Below are 22,431 nucleotides of genomic sequence, written 5' to 3'. Positions count from 1 at the left end.
TTTTTTTTTTTTTTTTTTTTTTTTTCTTTCGGTACACGGGCCTCTCACTGTTGCGGCCTCTCCCGTTGCGGAGCAACAGGCTCCAGACGCGCAGGCTCAGCCGCCATGGCTCACGGGCCCAGCCGCTCCGCGCGGCCTGTGGGATCTTCCCAGACCGGGGCACGAACCCGTGTCCCCTGCATCAGCAGGCGGACTCTCAACCACTGCGCCACCAGGGAAGCCCTGTGGTGAAGTCTTTTATCTTGAATAATGTATAACGTTTCCCCAAATGTGTTTCATGGTGTGTGTGGTTCTGCAGGTCATTGTGCGTCTAATGCAAACAACTGGGCACAGTTTCTTTCTCACATAAGAGTCCAATAGCCTGGCATTCCACAAAACTCACTGTGGGAGATGCTTACCTAATAAACAGGACAGAGCCTAGCAGGGTATCCTGCTGTCCCCACTGATCCCTAAAATACAACTGGTTCAGAAAGTTTGCTTGGTGAAGAAAAGAACTTTAGGGGCACCTGAAATGGTCTAAGGGTGACTCTAATGGTTTCTACCTTCTTGCTTCCCCTTTTAATTTGTCTCCATCAAGTTCAGTGTGTTTCAAACTGGTTTGAGACTGTTAATGAATTGTGAAATGTCCTGACATTTTTATTTCCTAAACTACTGTGAGATAATTGTACATTCACTGCAGTTGTAAGAAATAGTACAGAAATTCTGTAGTACAATATCACAGCCAGGAAGTTGACACTGACACAATCCCAGCCTTGCTCAGATTTCACCAGTTTTGCATACACTCATTGGTGTGTTGTGTGTGTGTGTGTGTGTGTGTGTGTGTGATTTGTGTCTTCTGTGCATTTTTTTTCACGTGTGACTTCATCAACGTTTTTTAAGAATAGAATAGTATATATATATACTAATCAGAATGCGTCACTCCTATTAAGAGTAAGTACTGATTTAGTTATAGACATGTTGACTAGACTGTAAAAATGTCTTTTTACTGTGAGTCATGATCAGATTTAAAAGCAGCAGGTCATTTAGTCATCCTGGCTTCGTTTTACTCAGGATCAGTTACGTTCCCATCCCCTCAACAAATATGTGCCCCGGAGAGTGCTGTCCCCTTGGTGGAGCTGACCATGACTTTCAGTGGAGAGAGTTCACCACATAGAGTCTTCCCAGTGTTTTCCTGGGATGTGGCGCCTCATCATCTACTTCTGGTGGATGGAAAACTGGGCTAAATTAGATCTGTTGAGAGACAGTAACATAGATATGTTCTGTACCCCAGGAGCTATTGAAGGGGTTTGCAAGGGTAATTTTGGCCAGAAGTTGTTTTTGCTCTCCTGCTGACTTTAGAACATAACTCCTTAGTAAGTTGGAACTCAACTGTATTTTGCCAATAATGGGGATCAGACTTCTGAAAAGTGCTGTAAATGGCAAAACCAGAGTTGCTTTGAAAATATAGAGTTAGGAGAAAAAGAGGCATTAAATATTTTTTAATAAACCCTAAGGAATTGTCTTAATTCCAAGACTTTGTCAGCATTAAAACCCATGCTGGTGAAAACCCCTCTCCAGACATGTTCCTTTGTCTTCATCTGTTTTCAGGGCACACTTAACTCTTTCTCAAGGACCCTCCGTCCCCTTTGTGGACAAAGGTGCACTGTAACTTCAGCCAAAGCCCACAGAATTGTAGGAGGAGCTGAGGGTCAGCATGCTGAGAGGATGTGGGTGACGAAAGACGGGATCTAGTCTCAATTGCTGCTAATTTGCTGCCTTACCCTAAAGGTCCATACCTGGGAGGTATAGATGAGCTAGGATATAAGCTGGAGAGGTGGAAGCAGTGTTTAAGACAGACCTGGGTTTGAATCCATGTTCCACCACTTAATAGCTATGTGACTGGGTAAATTTCTTAATCTGAGCCCCGATGGCCTCATCTTTGGACATGACACCACCTATTTCACAGGGCTCTTAAAAAGGAATAGAGAACAGATAATAAGTGCCTATCACACTGTAGGCATTTATAATGCCTATAATTATCATTGATAACACCGTCTAATAAATCTTAAGTTACATTCTTGTACTCTTAAGAGGATCAGAGTGGCAGGACTGCTGAGAAGCCAAGTCCAGCATAAACCAAGGTCACTCTGCCTTGGGGTTTTTCAGGTCCTCACCAAAAATGGTGATATTTTTCACTGTTTGGTGGCCCTCAAACTGCAGCGTGGGGTGAGAAGGGTGTTAGTGGGAATCTCCAAGTCTGGATAAAGTGTGACCTGGGCAAGCTAAGAACCAGGAGCTTGATGGAAAAGCAAATAAGACTATAACAGGAAGTGGAGGTGTGGAACCAGAGGACATGAAGTTGAAGCCAGGAAGAGGAAGTAATGGCAGCTGCTGCGTCAGCCCTTCTACCTAGAGCTGATACTTGACAGTTACCATTTCAATTCCCTTCAGTCTCATTCGAAGTAGGCCTGAGGGACCCTTGTCCCAGCAGCTACAGAGACCTAAGACCAAAGCCTGGGTGGGCTCTGGGGGCTATTTTGAATTCAGGCAATGCTTCCCCCTTCTGGGGATTGCTAAAAGCACTGCAATTTGTGTGACTCCGAGGGAGACTTGAAGAATCTGTCGTTTATCCCTGACAGGAAGGACCAGAGTTTCCTCTGCCCATATAGTTGACTTTAAAGTCTTCCTGAAGCCAGGATCCTGGCCAGACTTGGTCACAGGACTGTCCCCAGAGCCCTTCAGAGGTTCCCAAGGGCTCATCTGCTGGAGCCTATGGGGAGCCACCCGGTGCCAGACACCCAGGGCCGACAGAAAAATTTCCAGGAGAATGGGGTGCACGAAGGAGACCCAGGTGGATCTCCTGCCACAGTCCAGATTGGACACCATGATACAGGTTCTACCTGAGAGGAGAACTCTAGGGCCCACAGATCCGCTGGATGGAGCATCTGAAAACTGCCTGCACCAGAGCCCTCTTGTGGGCGAAGGAGAGAAGGCTGGGGATAAGTCAGTCCCAGGGACTGATGGAACAGAGAGGAACTAGATGATCCAGCAAGGAGGAAACAGGGCTGAGCTGAGGACAGAACCCAGCCTCCCCCGGCTCTGGCTCCCAGGCTTGTTCTCCTTTACACGCCATCCCACACAGTGTTCAGACAGAGTAGTGAAGAAGAAACAGACATCTTGGATCCTGCAGGGAGGAGGCCAGGGCTGGGAACAGAAGGTTGTCTGTTTATTCCTGGCAATCCAATATGAGAGGCCCCACTCCCACTTCTGTCAAGGCCCCAGGGTGAACTCTCCCAGAGCCTCTGACTTCTGCACCACCAGATAGCATGGGGCTGAGAGCCGTCCACTGGAATGCAGCATCCTCCCACCCACCAGCTCCCTTGAGGATGGGTTTGAGGCTGGGTGCTTTCCTCTTCCCAGTTTTTGTCCCAACAGAGGCCCTTCTCTCCAGGACTCCTGACTGCTGTGCAGGGTTGGCAGAGCTAGACCTCTCAGTCCTCCAGCCCTTCAGGCCCAGGTCTCACCGAGAGAGCACAGAAAACCCCTTGCTCCGTCTACAAGGAGCTTTTTCCTAATGTCTAAACTCCAGCTTTCTTGCTGCAGTTTTAGCCTGTTCCCTCCCACTTCAGGCCTCAAGAGAGTGTAACTGCTTCTCTCCCTCACCCCAAAGCCTCACTTGACACAAGCTGGAAATTGGGGCTTCCTAGCCTTGAACTTGCCCTTCCTCTCACTCTACCTAGTTTCTTGTGTTTCCCTGTGGAGTGAAAGTGCCATTCCCCTCTTGCTTTTCACAGGCTCTCTATCAGCCTTTCTCAATGGAATTCTCAGAGGGGACAGGTGGCTGGAGGGAAGGGATGTGCAGAGAAGGCCAGAAATCCCTTTCATTGTGTGCTTCTGTGCCGAGCACTGACCCAAGTCCTTATCACACGCTTTCTTTTTTTTTGGCTGCACCAGGCAGCCTTCAGGATCCCAACGGCGAGGGATCCAACCTGTGCCCCCTGCAGTGGAAGCGCAGAGTCTTAACCACTAGACTGCCAAAGTCCCCCACACATTTTCTCATATAGTCTCACAAGAGGTGAATACAATATGAGCCCCATTTTGCAAATGAGGAAATTAAAGTAAGAGAACTTTAATAATACACTCGTTTAAACAGCCAAAAAGATAGGATCCAAAAAGGATTCTGAGATTTAAACCCAGGCCTTCGGATTCCAGCACTGGCTCACGCCTCTTAGTCGTCGTCATGGAAGAGGGAGGAAGGGAATCACTGGTTGAAAACCCTCCCCCGTTAGGTGTCAGGTACTGGGATGTATGCAGTTACATATTATCCCATGGTATTCCCCACAACAACGGTGACAGGTGGTTTTCCTTGTTCCCATTTTACAGATGAGAAAATTGAGGCCCAGAGGTAGCTTGCCCCAAGTCACAACCCCAGAGCTATTTGTGCCTCATATCCCAGAACTTGACTCACAAAGTAGTTGAGAAAAGTGTGGAATGACCCCAGATTCTGGAAGGCAAGCCTGGCTTTATAAGCTGAAATTCCCTACCAGGTGATAGGAAGGGCGGGCAGTGAAGATTCTCATATTCCAAACATCCCCCCCACCACCACCATCAGACACACACCACTATGCGGACTGGCAGAATTACAGAGGTGAATGCGCTGTCAGCTGGCTTGGCCACTCCAGGGGTTTAAGGCTCATAAAATGTAAATATATGAGCTGGGCAGTGGAGAAGGTAGACTAAATCATTATTGTTCACTAGCTGGAATGCATTTCTCAGATTAGCTAAGCAGTAGCGGGCCAGAGGACTCCAAGCTGGGTGACCTGCCTTCTTGGTGGCAAGCTATATGGCCAGTGGCTGGAGAGGGGGCCACTGGTACAGGAGGGTAAGGAGGGGGCACTGGAGAAAGGGGAGGAAGGCCTCCCAGTACTGCAGCTCAGGGTGTGCCAGGTCCCACCCCCCAGAGGCGGGGCCAGGCTGATCCCCGCCAGCCTCAGCTCCATCCCTCCAGGAACCCAGGCGAGGGCAGAGCCAGGGAGAGCAGTGGAGAGCCGGGGCCCTGCTGTCCCCGCACAGTGGAGGTACCATGCCCTCACCGGTCAGGACACCAGACGTCGCCAGAAGCCTTGCAGCGCTGGCTGCGGCAACTCCCTGACACTCAGAGGAAAGCCCAGGCTGGGGGAAGAACACCTGTCCCTCACAGCCATGTGAGTAGCTACCCCCTCTCCCCCTTCCCCACCCGGCCCCCGGGGCCACACCTGGAGACCTCGACCCCAGATCTTGCAGAGGCCATTGCACGCAGCCCGAGCCACCAGAGCCTCCGGGTTGTGCAGGTCACACAGCCAGCACACCCATAAGACTGCTGGGAAGTCGCCCCGGCGGCTGACCCTGCCTTTATCGCCGGTCTGTTGGAGGTAGGGTGGGAGACTCATTCCAGCGAAGAGCTGGGAGCTCCAGCCCATGACTCCAGAGTCCAGGTTTGAAGTAACGGACTCTGAGGTCAACTGGGGTTTAATAAAGTTGACAGTGCAGGGATGAAGCGGAACAGAAACTGGAGGGCCGCTGGGGAGGCAAAGACGTTCCCAGCGGACGGCACTGGGGGAGGTTGAGGAAGAAGAAACAGAAGCTGAGGGTAAAGGGGTGCAGCAGCTTGGGGGGACCTGAGGGGAGCTGGGGATAGAAGTGGCAACATCTCCTGCGCTCAGGGTGGCCGTGGGGCCCTCTGATCCTCTGACCCGGGGGAGGGGGCAGGTAGGAATCCTTTCCCTCTTGACTTAAATCCTAGCAACAGCGGCTGCTCCCGCTGACAGAAGCAGGAGTTCCCACAGGGCCCAGGACCCCTCCCCTGTCCCCCATCCCTATGATGCGGCAGTGGGGACAGGGCATGGGAGGACTGGGACAGGTCAGAGCCACAGAGAGGCCAGGCCCTGCCCAGCGGCTCCTCCTCCCTCTCTGGGCTCGCTTCAGCCCTCTGCTGCCGGCATCTGCACATTCACTGCCAACCCTCCCCCTCCCAGCAACTCCTCCCCTCCTCCAGTTCCCAGGAAAGGCCCTGTGGCTAGAGTGGTAGGGACGCGTCAAGTTTATGGGCTGGAAGTCCTACCCGGAGGCTGCTCACTGAGGTGTAACTGGTGACAAGGCGGATGGAGGGGAGGTGCAAGGGACTGGGCAACCCCTTGCTGCCACCCATTGCCCTGGCCTCGTCACTAACTCAGTGAGCCCTGCCTCAGGGTGACTTCTGCGCCTACCTGCACCCCGAATCCTCAGCAACCTACCACCTCTTAATGCACGGGTGCCCATGAGCCTGCGAGCATCTGAAGACAAGGACCGCCCTCCTTCATTTAGCACCCACCCCGAGTCCCTTGTCCCGGCTCTGGCCCCAGCCCGAAGGAAGCCATCAACTGTTGGCTGGCCAGAGGACCACTACACACCAGCCAGACCCTATCCTATCCTGTCCGCTAATTTGTTAGAGGCCTCACCTGGTGGAGGCAGGGATGGTCAAAATGCTTTGGGGATGGGTGGGTCCACTTTTCAGCCTAAACAGAGGCATAAACACAGCTGCCCAGAGAGGGCCAGACAGATAACAGAAATGGGCCAAGGGGCTGGGTGGGGACTGTGGGAGCTGTCTGAAGGCAGCCACAACTCAACTCCAGCTGGTTGCTATCATACAGGCAGGACCTGATTTTTTTTTAAGCCCAAAATATGAATTTTTATGTAAATTTTAATTGGCAATTCATTGGGGGGAAAATGTGTATCAGCAAACAGGATATGGCCCACAGTCTGTTGGTCTGCAACCTCTGGATTAATGTGCAGCCTTGCCGAGCAGACAGTGACCTGCAGCCCCACCCTAACTCCGGTTGCCCCATCTTCCGTCTAGGCATGCCCGCTGCTGCTCCAGGCCTCCCCCGTCCCCAGGCCCAAGATGACACCCAACAGCACCAGGGAGATGCCCAGCCCCATTCCCGCAGGGGCCCTGGGGCTCTCCCTGGCCCTGGCAAGTCTCATCGTCGCTGCCAACCTGTTCCTGGCCCTGGGCATCGCCAGGGACCACCGCCTGCGCGGCCCACCCGCTGGCTGCTTCTTCCTGAGCCTGCTGCTGGCCGGGCTGCTCACCGGGCTGGCGCTGCCCATGCTGCCAGGCCTATGGAACCAGAGCCGCCGGGGCTACTGGTCCTGCCTCTTCCTCTACTTGGCTCCCAATTTCTCCTTCCTCTCCCTGCTTGCCAACCTCCTGCTGGTGCACGGGGAGCGCTACATGGCAGTGCTGCGGCCTCTGCGGACCCGCGGGAGCACCCGGATGGCCTTGCTCCTCACCTGGGCTGGCCCCCTGCTCTTTGCTAGCCTGCCTGCCCTGGGCTGGAACCACTGGGCCCCTGGGGCCAACTGCAGCTCCCAGGCTGTCTTCCCAGCCCCCTACCTCTACCTTGAAGTCTACGGGGTCCTGCTGCCCGCCGTGGGCACTGCCGCCCTTCTCTCGGTCCACGTGCTGGCCACCGCCCACCGTCAGCTGCAGGACATCCGCCGGCTGGAGCGGGCCGTGTGCCGCGGCGCGCCCTCGGCCCTGGCCCGCACCCTCACCTGGCGGCAGGCCAGGGCACAGGCTGGAGCCACGTTGCTCTTCGGGCTGTGCTGGGGGCCCTACGTGGCCACCCTGCTCCTCTCCGTCCTGGCCTATGAGCAGCGCCCGCCGCTGGGGCCCGGAACTCTGCTGTCCTTCATCTCCCTGGGCAGCGCCAGTGCGGCGGCCGTGCCCGTGGCCATGGGGCTGGGTGATCAGCGCTACACGGCCCCCTGGAGGGCGGCCGCCCAGAGGTGGCTCCAGGTGCTGCGGGGAAGACCCCAGGGCAGTCCTGGACCCAGCCCCGCCTACCACACCAGCAACCAAAGCAGCATGGACCTCGACTTGAACTAGGGGAAGGGCCTCTGCTCGTTCCTACTAGAAGCATTCGTCCATCTTGGCCACCAAGCCCATCTCCACTTATCCCCGCACCTCTGGATCAGAGACCCTGCCCCTATACGACCCCACTCTGACTGAATAAAGTTCCCCTGGCTCCCAGCTATGGTTATCTCATTCCACATCTTAGCAAGGGAGGGACAGGTGAGCAGCTGCGGAAAGAACCTAGAGGATCCAGGGAGATTCCAGTTCCAGACAGGCAGGCAGCTGTAGGTGAGGATGCTGCTGCCTGAGGGGGTGAGCTGAGGCACCTTGAGATCCGGCAGATGTGGCAGGGAGCCTCACCCTGACACGCCCCTCACTGGTTCCTCCTCATGTCCGGCCACCACGAAATCCACACAGACACGTCTCTGGGAAGTATATTTTATTTACATTTTTAAAATCTGTTAACTAATATCTCTTCCTCCTTTCCGCCCCCAGAGACTTGGGAAGGGAAAGAACGGGAACTTCGAAGACCTACTCCCCACATACAAATACACACCCCCATGGCTCACACCAGCAAAGGAAGTGAAAGAGAAAGAGGTCTGAACCTCCCTCTGAAGGGCCTGCCAGGTCTGGGCGAGGACTACGAGGGAGAGGGCGGGAAGGAGGGGCCCGAGGGGTGGGTCTCTTAAGAAAGGGACAGAGAGGGGGCAAGTCAGTTTGAAGTGGTTGGAAAGTGAGTCCGAGGCCCATCCCCTCCTCTTCCCTCCTACCCTACCGCCTCTGCTGATGGGGGTCTCTCTGTGCCCCCTCCACACCAGACACAAAGCAGAGGCTGCAGCCATTAGCGGTCAGGCCTCTGGACACAAAATACTTTTGCTTTGTGGTCTCCTGACGTGGTCACCACCAGGGAGGCATCTCTGTGGACAGAAGACACAGCTGGGAGGGACTGGAAGACCTCAGGCCCACCCCAGGCCCACCACCCAGGGGCCCTCTGGGGGCCTCCTGCAGCTAGCTCATCCTCAACTCCAGACCCCTAGTGCCTGGCGCTGGGCGGACCCACACCCAGTGAACACGCCTGAAGCCAGCAACCAGCAAGGGGATCAGAGGGGAGCCGCCCGCATGGGGGAAGGGGTCCCAGCCCCTGCGCCCGGGGGATGAGATGTGAGGCCGCACTGTCAACGGAAGACGACTCCCGCAGGCCTGCCAGCTCTCCTGCCTCACAGGCAGGCTCAGGCCTTGGGGCCCAGCTCAGGCATCGCCCCCTACACCCTAAGGACCCTGTGACCCCCCGTGGGCTATTCCCACCTTCCAAACACACAGAGACCCCAGCCCTTGCCCAATTCACTTACTTGCTGAGAGCAAAGTCCAGGATCTCGGCCGTGTGGCCCCGGTAATCAGTAAGCAGGCGGCCGGTCCGAGCGTCCCAGAGGCGCACGATGCCATCCAGGCTGCAAGTGTAAACCACGGCGGTGCCTGCCTCCCACAGCAGCTGCACGATGCCCGACTGCAGCAGGGTACGGCAGAAGCGGCGTGCAGTCAGGGGCGGGAGAGCTGACAGGCATCTGCTCCCAACTCTCAAGGAAGGAGGGAGGGACTATGGGCCATAGGGGAGGACCAGGCAGGAGCCAGGTCTGGGGCAGACGCTCCCAGAGACCTGGGATTCCCATGGCCGTGGCCATGGCTCCAGGCTGCCTGTACCTGGTGCTGACACTGGTGCCTGAGGGTCTGCGTAGACAGGTCATAGATGGCCAAGGTCCCATCCAGGTAGCCAACAGCTGCCAGAGGCATCCTGGGCAGAAGAGAGTATCACGACAGCTCGTGGAGGGACCTGGACTCGGGGCCCTTTGGTCCTCCCTGGTCCCCCAGCCCAGGCGCCCTCCCCCAAGCCCCTGCTCTTGTGTCAGGCTGAGGCCCCGCTGACACTCACACACTGCAAAAGCCCAAGGACTCCACGGAGTTGGACTCGCTCTCCTCCCCCTCTCCCAGATTGGGCTGGGAGGCCACGGTCTCGGGTCTGAAAACGCCCACCACCTATGAGTCAGGGGAGAGGATCAGAAAAGAGCCTGGAAACACGGTCCTCTATTAAGAGAAGAAAGGCAGTGGGGCAAGGAGGCTGGGTGAAGAATAAGAGAGGAAGGGGAGGAGGCGCGGAAAGCGGAGGCCCCAGAGCCAGACCCCAGGTCCCACTCACCTTGCCGGTGGTGGCACTGACCAGCTTGGCCTGGCAGTCCACAGAGCCAGTTAGGATCAGGCTGCCGTCCTGGTTGGTGGCAACACAGGTCAGAGGGCCTTGGTGACCCTCGGTCCCTAGCATGAAGTAGAGGAATAAGTCGGATTTCGTCCTGTCCCAGGTCTCAGCCCCTGCCCCGCAGGCCTAGGTTAACACTCTCCCCACCCCAGGTACCTTTTAGTACGTGGATAGAGTTTCCCTGCTTCAGGTCCCAAACCCGGATGGTGCCATCTTCATAGCCGACCACAGCTCGCTTCCCTAAAGGGCCAGAGATGGAGGTGAAGAGAGAAGAACAGATAGCACACTCAGCCATACGAGCAGGGGAGGGAGGGGATGCGGGCAAGGAAGTGAGGGAACACACAGTGCCCCAGGGAAGACCCAGTTCCGGGTGGAAAGGGGGAGCTGTCTGCTCTGGGGCCTGGGAGGTCAGTGCTCCTGAGAGCAGGCCTCAGAGTTTGCTGGCGGTGGCCCAGGAGGGAGCCAGGGAGACGCGTAACCCTGGTCCCCACCTCTCTGCACTCAGGAAAGCTGCTCTCACCATCAGGGAGGACTCGGCCACAGGTGGCTGGGCAGTTGGGGCCCTGGAAGGTCTTGCAGTCACCATTCGGGACCTTCCACATCCAGGTGTTGCCGTCAGCCGTGCCCGCCAGTAGGACAGGTGCCCGAGAGTGCCACTCCATCCACTGGGCAGAGACAAAGGCTCAAGAGGGAGGCCCCTCACCCCATCTCACCTAGGAGTCTGCCCCATGAGCTCTGCCAAGTTTTCCCCGCTTCTGAGTCAGCAGGGACATCCCAGGGAATGGGCCTAGACATTCTTGCTGTACTCTGGGAGTGTACTGGCTCAGAGCTGGCTTGGTCTGCTCAAGGTGGCACGGACCCCCAGGGTCTCACCCCTCCCCCGGCCCTCAGAGTTGAATCCCACTCTGATGATCTCACCTCCAGATCTCCTGCTTCAAAAGACCAGACCTCCTCCTTGGTGTCCACCTGCCACACTTTTAAGAGGCCACTCATGTCCCCTGTGGCCACTAGGGTAGAGTCGTGGCTGAAACCAGCACAAGTCACAGAGTCTTTATGGCCTGCAAAGAAGAGTGGGCAGAAGAGAAGAGAACGTCAGGGTACCTGGTGCTGGGGACACAGGACCCAGGTATCTGGCCCCCAGAAAGGACCAGCGGGCAAAAAAAAAGGATGGGTCCCAGCAGAACAGGTAACCAAACCCAGAGCTGCTCCAGGAGCCAACATCCCCATGTCTCCCCAGGGGAGACACTGCTGGCCCCCCACTCAACCATGTATAGCCCAGGCCTATGTCTTCCCCATTCTGTCCGCTCCACATCTCTGCCTGAAATACTCACAGCCTCCTTCCTGCCCCAATTCTCCTTCACTAGTGTCACCTCCTCCCAGGCCTTTCCCTGACTCCCTCAGCCAATCAGTGCCTCCCTCCCCTATGCCCACAACAGACCATGATATTCTTTGGGGCCCTCAGGCCAAGTATAGAGCTGGCAAAACGGGAGTCCATAAATGGCTACTGGATGCACAACCGCTGCAGGCCAGCCCCTAAGACCTCCAAAGGGGCAGGACCTCACCCAGGCCCGCTCACCTGCACACTCAAAGAGCAGTTCCCCATCGCTGAGCCTCCACACAAAGGCTTTGTCATCTTCGCCCCCTGTCACTGCCAAGGTGTTGGTCTTGGGGTCCAGGCTCACACAAAACACAGATGCTGTCCCAAGAGATACTCCATGAGTAAGGAGACAGGGCTCCCACCTAGGATTCTGTCCTTCGGGACCTTTGGGAAGCCCACCCCCTTCCACCTAAAGTAACACGTCTTTCCTCCTGGAAAAGAAGGGTGCATCCAAGTTCTTCTAAGTTTCAAGCATCAGGTTGTTGGAGAAATCCCTCCCCAAGCTTGCCGAACTCTAAGTCCTTCTCCAGGACAGATCCCCCTTCGGTGCTGTTCCCTTCACCACCCCACACTGATGCCATGGACAAGAGAAAGGTACATGTGCAACGCTTACAATTCTCAGCATGGGATGCCACCAGTCTGGGGTCTGAGTGAGGAAAGCGTCATGTTACTGGTTCCTTGTTAAGAGCTAATATTTAAGAGGATTACCTAAAACATGCGCCAAAATGTACTATTACCTGTAATTCACAATAAAGGAATTTTACCAGCGACAGCTTTTTAAAAGGAAACTAAAACCCAGCAACATTAATAAAGATCATAAACAGACGAGTAGCTGGGATAGGACTTGAACCCAAGTGTCTCAACTGACTCCAGGAGCCAAGCTCTCCTCTGTTCCATCATACTGCCCCCCTACCTGCGAGCTCCTCCAGGGCAAGGCCAGCATTTTCCCACCGCTGTGTCCCTCATAATGCTCCCGACACAGCGGATGGCTGATGCTCAAATGCCCACCTGGACTGAGTTTACGATGGATCTCCTCAGAGACCTACCCGAGTGCAATGCAAAGGTGACTTCGCTATCGTCTGGGCCCTCCATGCTGCCGACCACCCCTTCCTGGGGTTCCAGAACCCAGCCCTCCTCATTGCCCTCTTCCTCTTCCTCTTCCTCAAAGTCCACATCTTCCATCTCCTGGGCCAGATCGTCTGCTTTGGGGAGAGGGTTAAAAGATGGGGTTCGGCAGGCGGTAAGAGGGATGGGAAGTGCGGGGAGGCTGGGGTGGTCGTGTGGCAAGAAGGCAAGGTGAGGTCAGACAGAAGGGGTGAAGCGGCAGGGGGAGGGGGCGTATGGGACGGAGGACAGGAGAGGTCTGAGGACCTGGGGTTGGCCAGGGACCGTGTGAGAAGGGAGGAGCGAGGGAATGATGGGAAGGGGGGGTGTGTGAGGGGAAGGGCCAGGGGAGGCGTCAGAGGAACCCCCACCCCGGCCAGGCCTGAGAACTAAGTGTGGGGTTGGGGGAGAGGGGAAGGGCGAAGGAGGTCGGTAGGAATGACCGGTGGGGTGGCGGGTGGTGGGGTGGGGGTGGGGTGGGGAGAGGGAGAAGCAGGGGTCAAAGGCCAGTGGTGAGCGCCTCCTGTCCCGTGGCCCGAGGATCGGCAGCTCTCACCCGGGTCCGGCGGACCGGGATCCAGTTCTACCACCTCGATAATCTCTTCATCACCATGGAAGCTTAGGGTCTCCAGTGGAGGAGTGTCAGCGGTGGCCCCGCTTTCCGATTCGGACTCCATGCGGCGAAAGCGGCGAACCCACTTCTTTGGGCCCAAACGCCTCCCAGAGTCAGCTCTGCGCGACGACGCGGAACTCGAGCCCCTCCTCCCGGGAGGAAGTAGGCGTAGGCGACTCCCCGGCAGGGAGAGCGACGGCCTCTCGACCAATAGAGAAGGGGGTGGGCTGGCTTAACCACCAATCACAGGGCAGAGTTGGGAGACGGGGCCGGGGCGTGGAGAGGAGAACCCAACTCCGCCCGACCTGACTCCGCCCCCAACAGGAGGGCAACAAGCGAGCGTGCGCGCCTCCGGGGTATCTCCTGGGAATAGTAGTTCTCCCGGGTCTGTTCCGCGGGCTTCTGGGAGATGTAGTTTCTGGTCTGTAGGCTGGACGGGAAGAGTGGGGGAGGCCCCTTACGCAAACTACAATTCCCGGCGGGGAGCGCGGTGAAGGGGGGGGTGGGATCTGAACATGGCGGCGGTGGTAGCTGCTACGGCGCTGAAGGGCCGGGGGGCGAGAAATGCCCGCGTCCTCCGGGGTAAGGAGAGGGACCCCGGGGAGGGCCGGACTGCAGGGGGCACCCTTTTACTCACATCGCGCTCGGCGATAGCAGGAGGTCAGGGCTGTCGATTGCTGCCCGCACCCCTCTGCGGGATCTTAAAGAGTCTGGGAGCTAAAAGATGCTCTCTAGAGGTCACCCCGTCCATCCCTTAGCCTTCCCGTTACACGACACCTATGGGGGTCTTGCAGCGAAAGGGAGCCCCAAGGAAGCCTTTTAGACTCCCGTGCTCCAGGTGTTTCACACTCACCGCAGTGCAGAGGAAAGAGCCCTGGGCTTCTGGAGGCTTGGGTTCTAGCCCCGGATAATTAGCAGTTTGACCTTGGGCGAAGCCGTTCGTCTCTTGGGGCTTCAGTTTCCTCGTCTATAAAATGAGGGGATGGAGTAGACTACCTTTAAGCTCCCTTCCAGCGCTAACATTTTGCAGTTTGAAAACCATTTCTCGGATTTCCTTCATACGTCTCAGTGTGAGCCCCACTGCAGTCCTTCACATCCTGTCGTCTGATGAGATGAAGAACAGCGAAGCTCGCTCTCCTGGCACCAGGGTGATGAGCCCGCAGTGACGTGGAAGTGGCTTTCAAAGGTGCCACCTCGATGGCGATTTTCCCATTTCCCTCTGGACTTTCCCTGGTACTTGTTACTCCAAACTGCAGTCACTCCCCTTCCTCAGATCTCAGCCATTCCTTCCCCGGGCTTTCTTCTCACCTTCTCTTAACCTACCTTCCTTGCCTCTATCCACAGGGATTCTCTCAGGAGCCACAGCTAACAAGGCTTCCCAGAACAGGACCCGGGCACTGCAAAGCCACAGCTCCCCGGAGTGCAAGGAGGAGCCTGAGCCCCTATCCCCTGAACTGGAATACATTCCCAGAAAGAGGGGCAAGAACCCAATGAAAGCTGTGGGACTAGCCTGGTGAGTTTTAACTAACCCTTTGCCCACCAGTGGGGAGTGGCATCAGGGGAGGGTGGGACCCAGAAACGTCTCCAAGTTTCAGGTGGTGAGCTGAATCCAAGGTTTGCGGAGACCGGATTGCTGGGTGTGAGGACTGGAATCTCAGAGGACTGGGGCAGGGGAGGGAGTTGGGAACGTACGTGAAATTGGAGAGATAGTGGGTTTTCTGTGGAGTGAGCTGAGCTAATCTGATTCATATTTGGGTCCCTGGCCTCATCCTCTCTTTTGGGAGCTTGGAGCAAGACCCAACTGAGATTTTAATTGAGATTTAATTGAGATCACGAGAGATTATATTAGTTGTATAGTAGTAGCACCTACAAGGTGTTCAGTACATTGTTATTTGAATCTAACTCTGATCTTAATACGTATTGTTGATCAATATTAAAAGAAAAAGAAAGGAAAAATTAACATTTTTTCCAGCACCTAAGGTGTGCCAGTACTTTATCGTGCAATGTTTTAGTCTTTCTGAGATAAATAGGACATCCGCATTTTACAGAGGAGGGAACTGAGGCTCAGAGCTGGATTCTCACCAGGTCTTGTGATTCCATGACCTTTCCCCACACTGAAGTGCCTCTCACACAGCAGTTACTCAGATTAAGAAGGCGAGTCTGGGAGGGGGTATGGGGTGTTTTAGGCAGAGGGAATCTTTGCCAAGACTTGGAGAGTGAAAGAGGATGGGCTGTCTGGAAAATCTTGCACAATTGCTACAGCAGGAGATGGCAGGGCTCATGCTGAGGAGTGTCAGGCTAAGGGGGAAAGGAATGACGAGGCGGGCAGAGACCCAACCACACTCGCCCTTTTGTGCCGTGCCTAGGAGTTTGAACTTGGCCAGGAAGTGATAGAGAACTATTACGGGGTTTTGAGCAGGGCAGCGACAGGATCTGATTCGAGTGGGGCCCTCCAGCAGCCAGCACAGAGGCTGAATAGATACGAGTGGTACTGAGGCTGGAATGAGATTCTCCCCAGCTCCTCTGGCTCAGGCTTGGCCCCTCCCCAAACCCCGTGCACATCTCCCCACCCCTAGGGCCATCGGCTTCCCCTGTGGTATCCTCCTCTTCATCCTCACCAAGCGGGAAGTGGACAAGGACCGTTTGAAGCAGATGAAGGCTCGGCAGAACATGCGGGCATCCAACACGGGCGAGTATGAGAGCCAGAGGTTCAGGGCCTCCTCCCATCATGCCCCGACTCCTGAAGCTGGGTCCGGGGTGCAGTGATGAGGAACACTGCCACCCTCCCCTAGACTGTGGCCTCCAGACTGTCAAGTCCTTTCTGGTCTTTGCCCCTGAGGCCCACCAGAGGGCGCATGAAGCCCAGGCTGCTGCCAGCCCCATCCCTCCCGAGAAACCAGCCAAAGGCAAATAAAGTTACTGAGTGTTTGAGTGGAAAGGAACCAGGACTGGGTTTGTGAGTCCCTTGGGATGGGAGGGGCAGAGTGTGGGGTTGGTTACTCATGTGTGCTCCCTCTCACAGAAGCCTCAGTGTTCCAGGCTGAATGGTTGGGGAAACCACAGACTTAAGTACAAGCCTAGGCTCAGGCCCTGGGGATCAAGCCCTCAGAGCTGCTGGCCAGGAGGGTGGGGTTCCATTCAGCCTAAACAAATAATAAAGAGAATCAAAGAAGGCGTTCAGGGTGTGGAGTTTAAAAAAGCACTTAATCCTCTTGGCTGAGTCCAAATGACTCAACCTCTCTGGGCCTCAGTTTCCTTGTTCGTTAAGAGGGATTGAACTAGTGATTTCTAAGGCAGGAGTTCTAAACCTGAACATTGTGGTCCATCCCCACCCCCACGCCCCATATGTGAAATCGTGTGTACACGTACAGTTTTGAGGGGAAGAGAATTCATAGCTCTCGTGCACTTTTGTAAAGGGTCCGTGATGCAGAAAAGGTCATGTGCAATGGCTCTGAGCAGCCCCTACCAGACCTGGGGTTGCGGGTTGAGCCATCCATCACCAAGAAGCGCTGGGACAAAGTATACTTGGTTACCATAGAAAAGGTAAACGATACCAAGCCAGAACGCAAAGCTAGGATGTGGATGCATTGGGCAGAGCCAGACAAAGTCTCCCAGAGCTGACGACACCTTAAAGTGAAGAAAACCAGAGCCAAACAGGGTTTTACCTTCTAAACGTTAAACTTTATTACATTTCTGGTTATGTCCTTTTGTGGGATATATTTAGGACCAAATACTTAATAGAGAAGCCCTAATTATACCCTTGGGCTGATTGGGTCTCCACCCCAGCCCAGAGAGTGACCCTTGTTCCCCTTCCCCATTCCAGCTTGAGGCACTTGGTGTCATGAGAAAGCGGTAGTTGGCTGGAGAGACGGGGCCCAAGTCTTAAAATCCCCCAAGCGTGAGTTGACAAACTAAGAAGGGCATCTACTTCCTCTTGGGGCCCTCCCCGAGTTAGCAGAAGGGAAGAACGATGGGTACCACACGGCCAGGAAGTGGTGATCCTACACACCATCCCATCTCCTGACCTTTGTCCCTCACTTTCTGCGGTGAGCAGCCTGAGCACAGGAGGCAAGAGGTCCCTCTGACTAGAGATCTCAGAAGCACCAGGGAGGCCCCAGGCAGCTTTGGAGAATGGGAACGGGTGGCCGCAGAGGGGCCTGCACTACCACCACAAGCCATGAGGAAGCCCCGGAGAGACGCTGCTCTGTATTGGCCTCTGCGCTTGGCTTTGCTCGCTCTCCTCTTCCTCCCCACCCGAAACCCAGAAGGTCAGTATATATGTGCTGTCGAAAGAAGAGGCTGAAGCAGGGGAGACCCACGGGCACAAACCCCCTCTACGCTCCTGAGTCGGAAGGCGCCAGGGGCTGCCGAAGAAGCACAGGGTGATGCCTCTGAGTCCAGGAGGCGCGGGGCAACGCTCTCGGGCTTTGTTGGGGGCTGAGACAGGAAACAGCTCCAGCTATCAAGTCCAGAAGCCCGAGGCAGAAGTGGGAGAGGAAACCCCGTCACCAGAAAGTCCCTCCTACCTCTCATATTCCATTGTAGCTATCAAATAGGCTCTTTTCAGCCCTCCCCACTCCAACCCCAACTGTTAAGGATTTGGTGCCCCATAGTGGGCGGAGGGAGAATGCACATCTTTGGCCCAGTTCCTGCCAAGTCCACTAAGGGCAAGAGTGAGTTAGTCCCTAGTTCCTCCAACCCCACCAAGTACCTACACATCCACAGCCAGAGAGGCTACCCATCCCCGGACAGAAAGGAAAATGGGCATATTACTTGAGGGGAAGGAAAGGGGTCTAGGCCCAGACCCAGGTCACAGGGCCCAGCCCTCTAGGGAAAGGAAAGTCCAAGGTAGGGCGGAATGGGAGGTGCTCCTTAATCGCGATTCCCCAGGAGCTGCAGCACAAAGGTGAAGATGTAGACAATGTCTGTGTAGATCTGCAGGGCGCCGGTGATGTAGTCCTCTGGGCTGATGGTGTACCTCCGGTTCCCCAGGACCAGCTGCGTGTCGTAAGCCAGGAACTGCAGGACAGGAAGCCACACATGAGGAGGGCTCAGTGGTCAGCAGATCTGTCCTGGGAGCCTCTGGGCCAATAGATATGCTTAGGGAACACATTAATGAACAGCAGAACACGTGGTCTCTGCCATTAAGCAGTTCACAGTCCAGAAGGGGAGACAGACACACCGTCTCCATAATACGGCCCACTGACAGTTCTCATAGCAGGCGGTGTGAACAAGAGATGACGGGAATGCCCAGAAAATCAGTGGAACCTCTGGACAGTAGGGAAAGGGAAGGGCGGCTGTAGCCCCACTCCCTGCCTCCCAAGCAGCCTACATTCACCATCCTCACAGTTCCCTCTGTCCCCTCAGCTCCCCTTCCTAGAGGGGGTGGGGTCTTACTCACCAAAGTGAAGCAAATGGCCCCCAAAGCAGCATAGACCATGTGCAGCCAGTAAACCTGGGGAGAAGGGACAGGGATGGCATTAGAAATCTTAGCATAGCTTGGACTGAGGCAGGCCCTCAGGGCCATCTTCCCCCCGGATGTCTGGCCAAGTGCGAAGATCCAGGAAGCTAGCTACGTGAGAGAACGACTACTACCTTCCAGATCCTGGAAGAAATTAAGAATAGTAACATATATGGTAGAAAAAACAGAGGCCATCGTCCAATGGCCATAAAAAACCGATCACAGCATCCTTTAGCCTAGCCAGTCTCCAAAGTTAGTCAAGGTACAGAGGTGTCCACTACGTTTCTGGAAGAAAGAAAATGGTTGAGTTCTAGCTCTGGGAGGGGCAGACCCAGGCATGCACTGCTTGAAGAGCCCCATCTCCTTTACCCTAGTCATGGTCAGCCTTCAATAGACCGTGTTCCTGCAGCCCAGCCTGGGAGGGACAGACTAAAGGAGAGAGCTGGGAGGGAAGCCCCCCAGCCACCCTGATAAACAGTGGAGTTAGGGAGCACCCCCAGGGCAGCCCTGCTCAACAGCCCTCCAGGGGCCTGTCCACAGAAGGGCAGGGCCAGCCATGGTCAAGTGGGCAGGCGGCCCTCCCATTCACGTGCTTCCCTTTTCAGCACTGTTCTCCCCTCCCCGCCACGAAGCTCCCCTCAGCCTAGGGGCCTCACACGGTGCCCCTCCCGCTGACTGGAATAAAAGAGTTAAATACAGTGATCTCTAAGGTCCCTTCCACCCAAGCCCATCTTCTCGGTCCTCTGGGTTCCTCTGGCAACCTGCCTCCAAGAACCTGGTCTCAGCTGTCAGAGAGATCTAACCACTGCTTCCCATAGGAATCCCATGATGCTATCCAGGGCCTCAGGTGCTATGGCTCCCAGGACCTGCCATTTCCTAAGATACCCCAATCCAGAGGATGGCGCTTCAGCGTGGGTGCCTTTGCTAGCCAGTCGAGAGGTTCTAGAAGCCAGAGGCCTGTGGGGCCTGCTACACCACAATATACAGAAAGTCTGCCCTGGGCACTGGGTTCAGTGACGCCGGCTCTCCCGGGACACTCACATATTTGAAGGACAGCACGATGGCAGTGACAATGCCGGTCACCATCATCACAATCCCCAGGACACAGAAGAGGCCTGTGCACGAGGTGAAGTCCACCTGCCAGGAAGAGAGGGGGAGGCACGTGTCAGACGGGCCACCTGGCCCAGCCAGCCAGGCCCTCCCTCTTCCTCCAGGGAGTCCCTGTGCTGCCTCCTGGGGGCCATGGGAGTGACCGTGACATTCTAAGGACAGACATAGGAAGCAGTTTTGTGGGTGTAGTTGTGAAGGGAAGGGGATTAAGGTCTCTGAGGGAAATGCCCGGCATAGGGGTGTGGGCCCTTCCAGGCCTGCTCATGTGCCAAGCCCGGAAGGCCAGGTCTGTATAAAACAGGGGGCCGGGGTGGCCAGGGAAGGGCCCTCCGGTGCCCTCACCTTGGTCTGGAAGCAGAAGATGGTGACTGAAATGGACACCACAGCAGTGATGATCATTGCAATGATGACGGCTTTGGTGTCATACACACTGCAGGGAAGGAGTTGAGAGAGGCCAGGGGCATGTGCCACACACGAATGACTCCAAAACCACTACTTCTGGAAGCATCGTGCCCAGAATCCACCCATACAGGTGGCTGCCAGCCCAGAGATGCCCCGCGCTCCCCTATGAAACACACCACCGTGTAGTAACCGTCCTTGAACATACCTGGAAATGGTGCCGGTCATGTAGCCCATGGCAAGAGTCTGAGGGAAGGACAGAGACCAGAGTGAGACACTTAAGAAGAGAGCCGGAGCCCTGGAGGCACGGCCAGGAGTGTTTGCCAGAGCTGGCAACACGTGTGACTGAGTAGGAAAGCCCGGGGAGACCAAGGGCAGGGGTCAGGGTAAGGTCGGGGAGAGAGCTAGGGACATCTTCCACCACAGCGTGCCATCCCTTCCCTGGGACCAGCCCTCCCTCACCATCTCCACACCCTGGACCTTTTAGACTCACAAAGAGGGTCAGCAGGATAAGGTTCCATGGGAAACGGCGTCTGAAGGGAAAGAAACCATAGTTAAGTGGTGTGGGGCCGGCCAGGTCTCAGAGGCTCCGTTAGCAGAAGGAAACCCTTGGCTTATGTGCCTGGAGAATTAGGCCTGGACTTGGGGGAGGCGAGGCTGGCATGGCTCTTGATACCTGCTCAGGTGTCTATGCAGGGACAAGAGGGACAATAGGACAGACCTGGGCTGTGGAGCCACAAAGACCTGGATTCGTTTGCAGCTCTCTGACTACCTGTGTGACTGTGAGAAAGTTCCTCAGCCTCTCTGAGCCTTGGGTTCTTCCTACTTGTTAAACAGTTTAAGTGCTACACATCTTGCAGGGTAGCTGTAAGAATAACACCTAGATAGCTAAATAGATCCCACACATGCCAGGCACTCTGCACACAGCCGAACGATAGCCACCATCACCATCGTCATCACTGCCGGTACGTCTCCACTTAGCTGCTCTAAGAAATCCCCTTTCTGTGCAAAACAGCCCCACACCCCCATCCCTTCCCACTGTCTAAGTCTCTGGGACTCACCTGGGTCCCTCGCAGCAGGCAAGGATCAGGTACGTGACCAGGAACACAGCACTGGGGGGAAGAGACGGGGAAGGAGCCTCTCCAGACACACTGCCCCTCGGCCCCCTCCCGGCCCAGCCTGGCGGCACTCACCACACCGGCAGGCTGGAGGTCGAGAGAGCTATCTAGAAGTGTGAGGGGAAGCTACCCAGCAGGACAAGATCACCCCAGCCAGGGGCACTGAGGACATCTGTAACAGGGGCTTTGGCCAGGGAGGAGGCTGCAGGAGCCACCGCAGAGAGGCTGCCAGAACACGGGGCCTGTTCTGCAGGATGCACGTTGCCACCAGTCCCCCACCCCTGGCTCTCAGGGGTTCCGTGACACTTACACTCGGTGGCACACACCCACACTTCCCAGCACAGCTGGGAGGGCCCCTCTCCAAAAGGATCTGATCCCTGCCCCGAAAAGCTGGTCAACTGTCACCCCTCCTCTCCTTGCCCCCGTGCAGAGAGAAGCACAGACTCACTAGGATGCGTAGTAGACGGCCAGGTTTGCCCTCACGAACTCGCTGACGGGCTTCCTGTGGAGCAGGGGGGACAAGAGAGGAGTCACACCGCGGCTTGTCTGCCTCCCTGCCGAGGCCCTGCCCCCTCTTCTCTAATCGCCCACATCCCAGCTCCTCTTCCGGTCCCTCTGAGCCGAGGGCCCACCCCAAGCCACACTCCCAGCAGGTGACCCAGAGCCCAGGACCCCAGAGCTACCTCCCAGCGGTGCGGAGAGGCCTAGACACTCACACAAAGGTGAAGATAGCGATGATGGCCACCGTGATGAGCAGCTGGATGGAGATGATGGTGTAAACCTGGAACACAGGCAGTGGTGGGGAGCACGGTCACCACCCTGCACTCCCGGACTCTCCCCAGGAAGCAGCTGGGCCCTGAGACCAAGGAGCCCCAAAGACCTTACCACCCTAGCCCTGGCCCCTCTTTCAGAGCTAGGGAGGAGTCTCCTGCCTCATTCTGAAGGATCTACTCTTACTCCCCTTCCACTTGGGAGCCTGCCCCAGCTGCAGCTTGGCAGAGAGGCCGCCCCCAGTAAGGGCTCAGATACTGTACACGGCCCCACAGGGCTGACCCCCACCCCCCACTGCCCCCTGTCCTCTCCCCCTCCCTGCCCAGCACCTGGCCTCCACTGGCCCTCACTGCCCTGCCTCTGCCCCCTGCCTC

The 22,431-nt window shown here is 56.1% G+C and overlaps 4 protein-coding genes across 5 annotated transcripts in view; 2 read left to right on the top strand and 2 right to left on the bottom strand.

Moving 5' to 3' along the window:
- Positions 1–5,005: 5,005 nt before the first annotated feature.
- GPBAR1 (G protein-coupled bile acid receptor 1) lies at positions 5,006–8,033 on the top strand. The gene is made up of 2 exons (XM_007451425.1): positions 5,006–5,183; positions 6,854–8,033. Exon 2 carries the CDS (start codon positions 6,899–6,901, stop codon positions 7,886–7,888), a length of 990 nt encoding a protein of 329 aa, XP_007451487.1. The 5' UTR covers positions 5,006–5,183; positions 6,854–6,898; the 3' UTR covers positions 7,889–8,033.
- Positions 8,034–8,279: 246 nt separating this feature from the next.
- Positions 8,280–13,340, bottom strand: AAMP (angio associated migratory cell protein). Its single transcript, XM_007451424.1, has 11 exons — positions 13,142–13,340; positions 12,528–12,680; positions 11,680–11,799; positions 11,022–11,161; positions 10,624–10,768; positions 10,260–10,343; positions 10,047–10,162; positions 9,783–9,886; positions 9,554–9,644; positions 9,205–9,359; positions 8,280–8,772 (listed from the first exon to the last, which is right to left on the bottom strand). The coding sequence occupies exons 1-11, from the start codon at positions 13,260–13,262 to the stop codon at positions 8,697–8,699; spliced, it is 1,305 nt and encodes a 434-aa protein (XP_007451486.1). The 5' UTR covers positions 13,263–13,340; the 3' UTR covers positions 8,280–8,696.
- Positions 13,341–13,661: 321 nt separating this feature from the next.
- PNKD (PNKD metallo-beta-lactamase domain containing) overlaps positions 13,662–22,431 on the top strand; it is a 58,375-nt gene continuing 49,605 nt past the window's right edge. Inside the window, exons 1-3 of one of the 2 annotated variants that reach the window (XM_007451422.1) lie at positions 13,714–13,780; positions 14,543–14,711; positions 15,775–15,964. In XM_007451422.1, coding sequence (XP_007451484.1) covers positions 13,714–13,780; positions 14,543–14,711; positions 15,775–15,964 — 426 coding nt within the window. Of the gene's footprint in view, positions 13,781–14,542; positions 14,712–15,774; positions 15,965–22,431 lie in introns of those variants that run through there. The other variant, XM_007451420.1, reaches the window with a different exon arrangement.
- The window catches only part of TMBIM1 (transmembrane BAX inhibitor motif containing 1), a 6,468-nt gene continuing 2,107 nt past the window's right edge, over positions 18,071–22,431 (bottom strand). Inside the window, exons 3-11 of the mRNA XM_007451423.1 lie at positions 22,003–22,067; positions 21,735–21,788; positions 21,230–21,280; positions 20,662–20,701; positions 20,377–20,414; positions 20,112–20,199; positions 19,701–19,796; positions 18,600–18,653; positions 18,071–18,217 (exon numbers count right to left, since the gene is read on the bottom strand). Coding sequence (XP_007451485.1) covers positions 18,071–18,217; positions 18,600–18,653; positions 19,701–19,796; positions 20,112–20,199; positions 20,377–20,414; positions 20,662–20,701; positions 21,230–21,280; positions 21,735–21,788; positions 22,003–22,067 — 633 coding nt within the window. The remainder of the gene's footprint in view (positions 18,218–18,599; positions 18,654–19,700; positions 19,797–20,111; positions 20,200–20,376; positions 20,415–20,661; positions 20,702–21,229; positions 21,281–21,734; positions 21,789–22,002; positions 22,068–22,431) is intronic.

Source organism: Lipotes vexillifer, unplaced genomic scaffold (genome assembly GCF_000442215.2).
Source record: "Lipotes vexillifer unplaced genomic scaffold, Lipotes_vexillifer_v1.1 scaffold1145, whole genome shotgun sequence".
Taxonomy (NCBI): Eukaryota; Metazoa; Chordata; class Mammalia; order Artiodactyla; family Lipotidae; genus Lipotes; species Lipotes vexillifer.
This window is presented reverse-complemented; position numbering and strand designations above follow the sequence as displayed.

Coding starts and splice junctions, on each gene's coding strand:
- GPBAR1 (XM_007451425.1), top strand. CDS start 6,899: ATGACACCCAACAGCACCAGGGAGATGCCCAGCCCCATTCCCGCAGGG.
- AAMP (XM_007451424.1), bottom strand. CDS start 13,262: ATGGAGTCCGAATCGGAAAGCGGGGCCACCGCTGACACTCCTCCACTG. Junction 12,681..13,141: donor TCCCGGTCCGCCGGACCCGG/GTGAGAGCTGCC, acceptor TCCCCAAAGCAG/ACGATCTGGCCCAGGAGATG. Junction 9,887..10,046: donor TCAGTGCCACCACCGGCAAG/GTGAGTGGGACC, acceptor CCTGACTCATAG/GTGGTGGGCGTTTTCAGACC.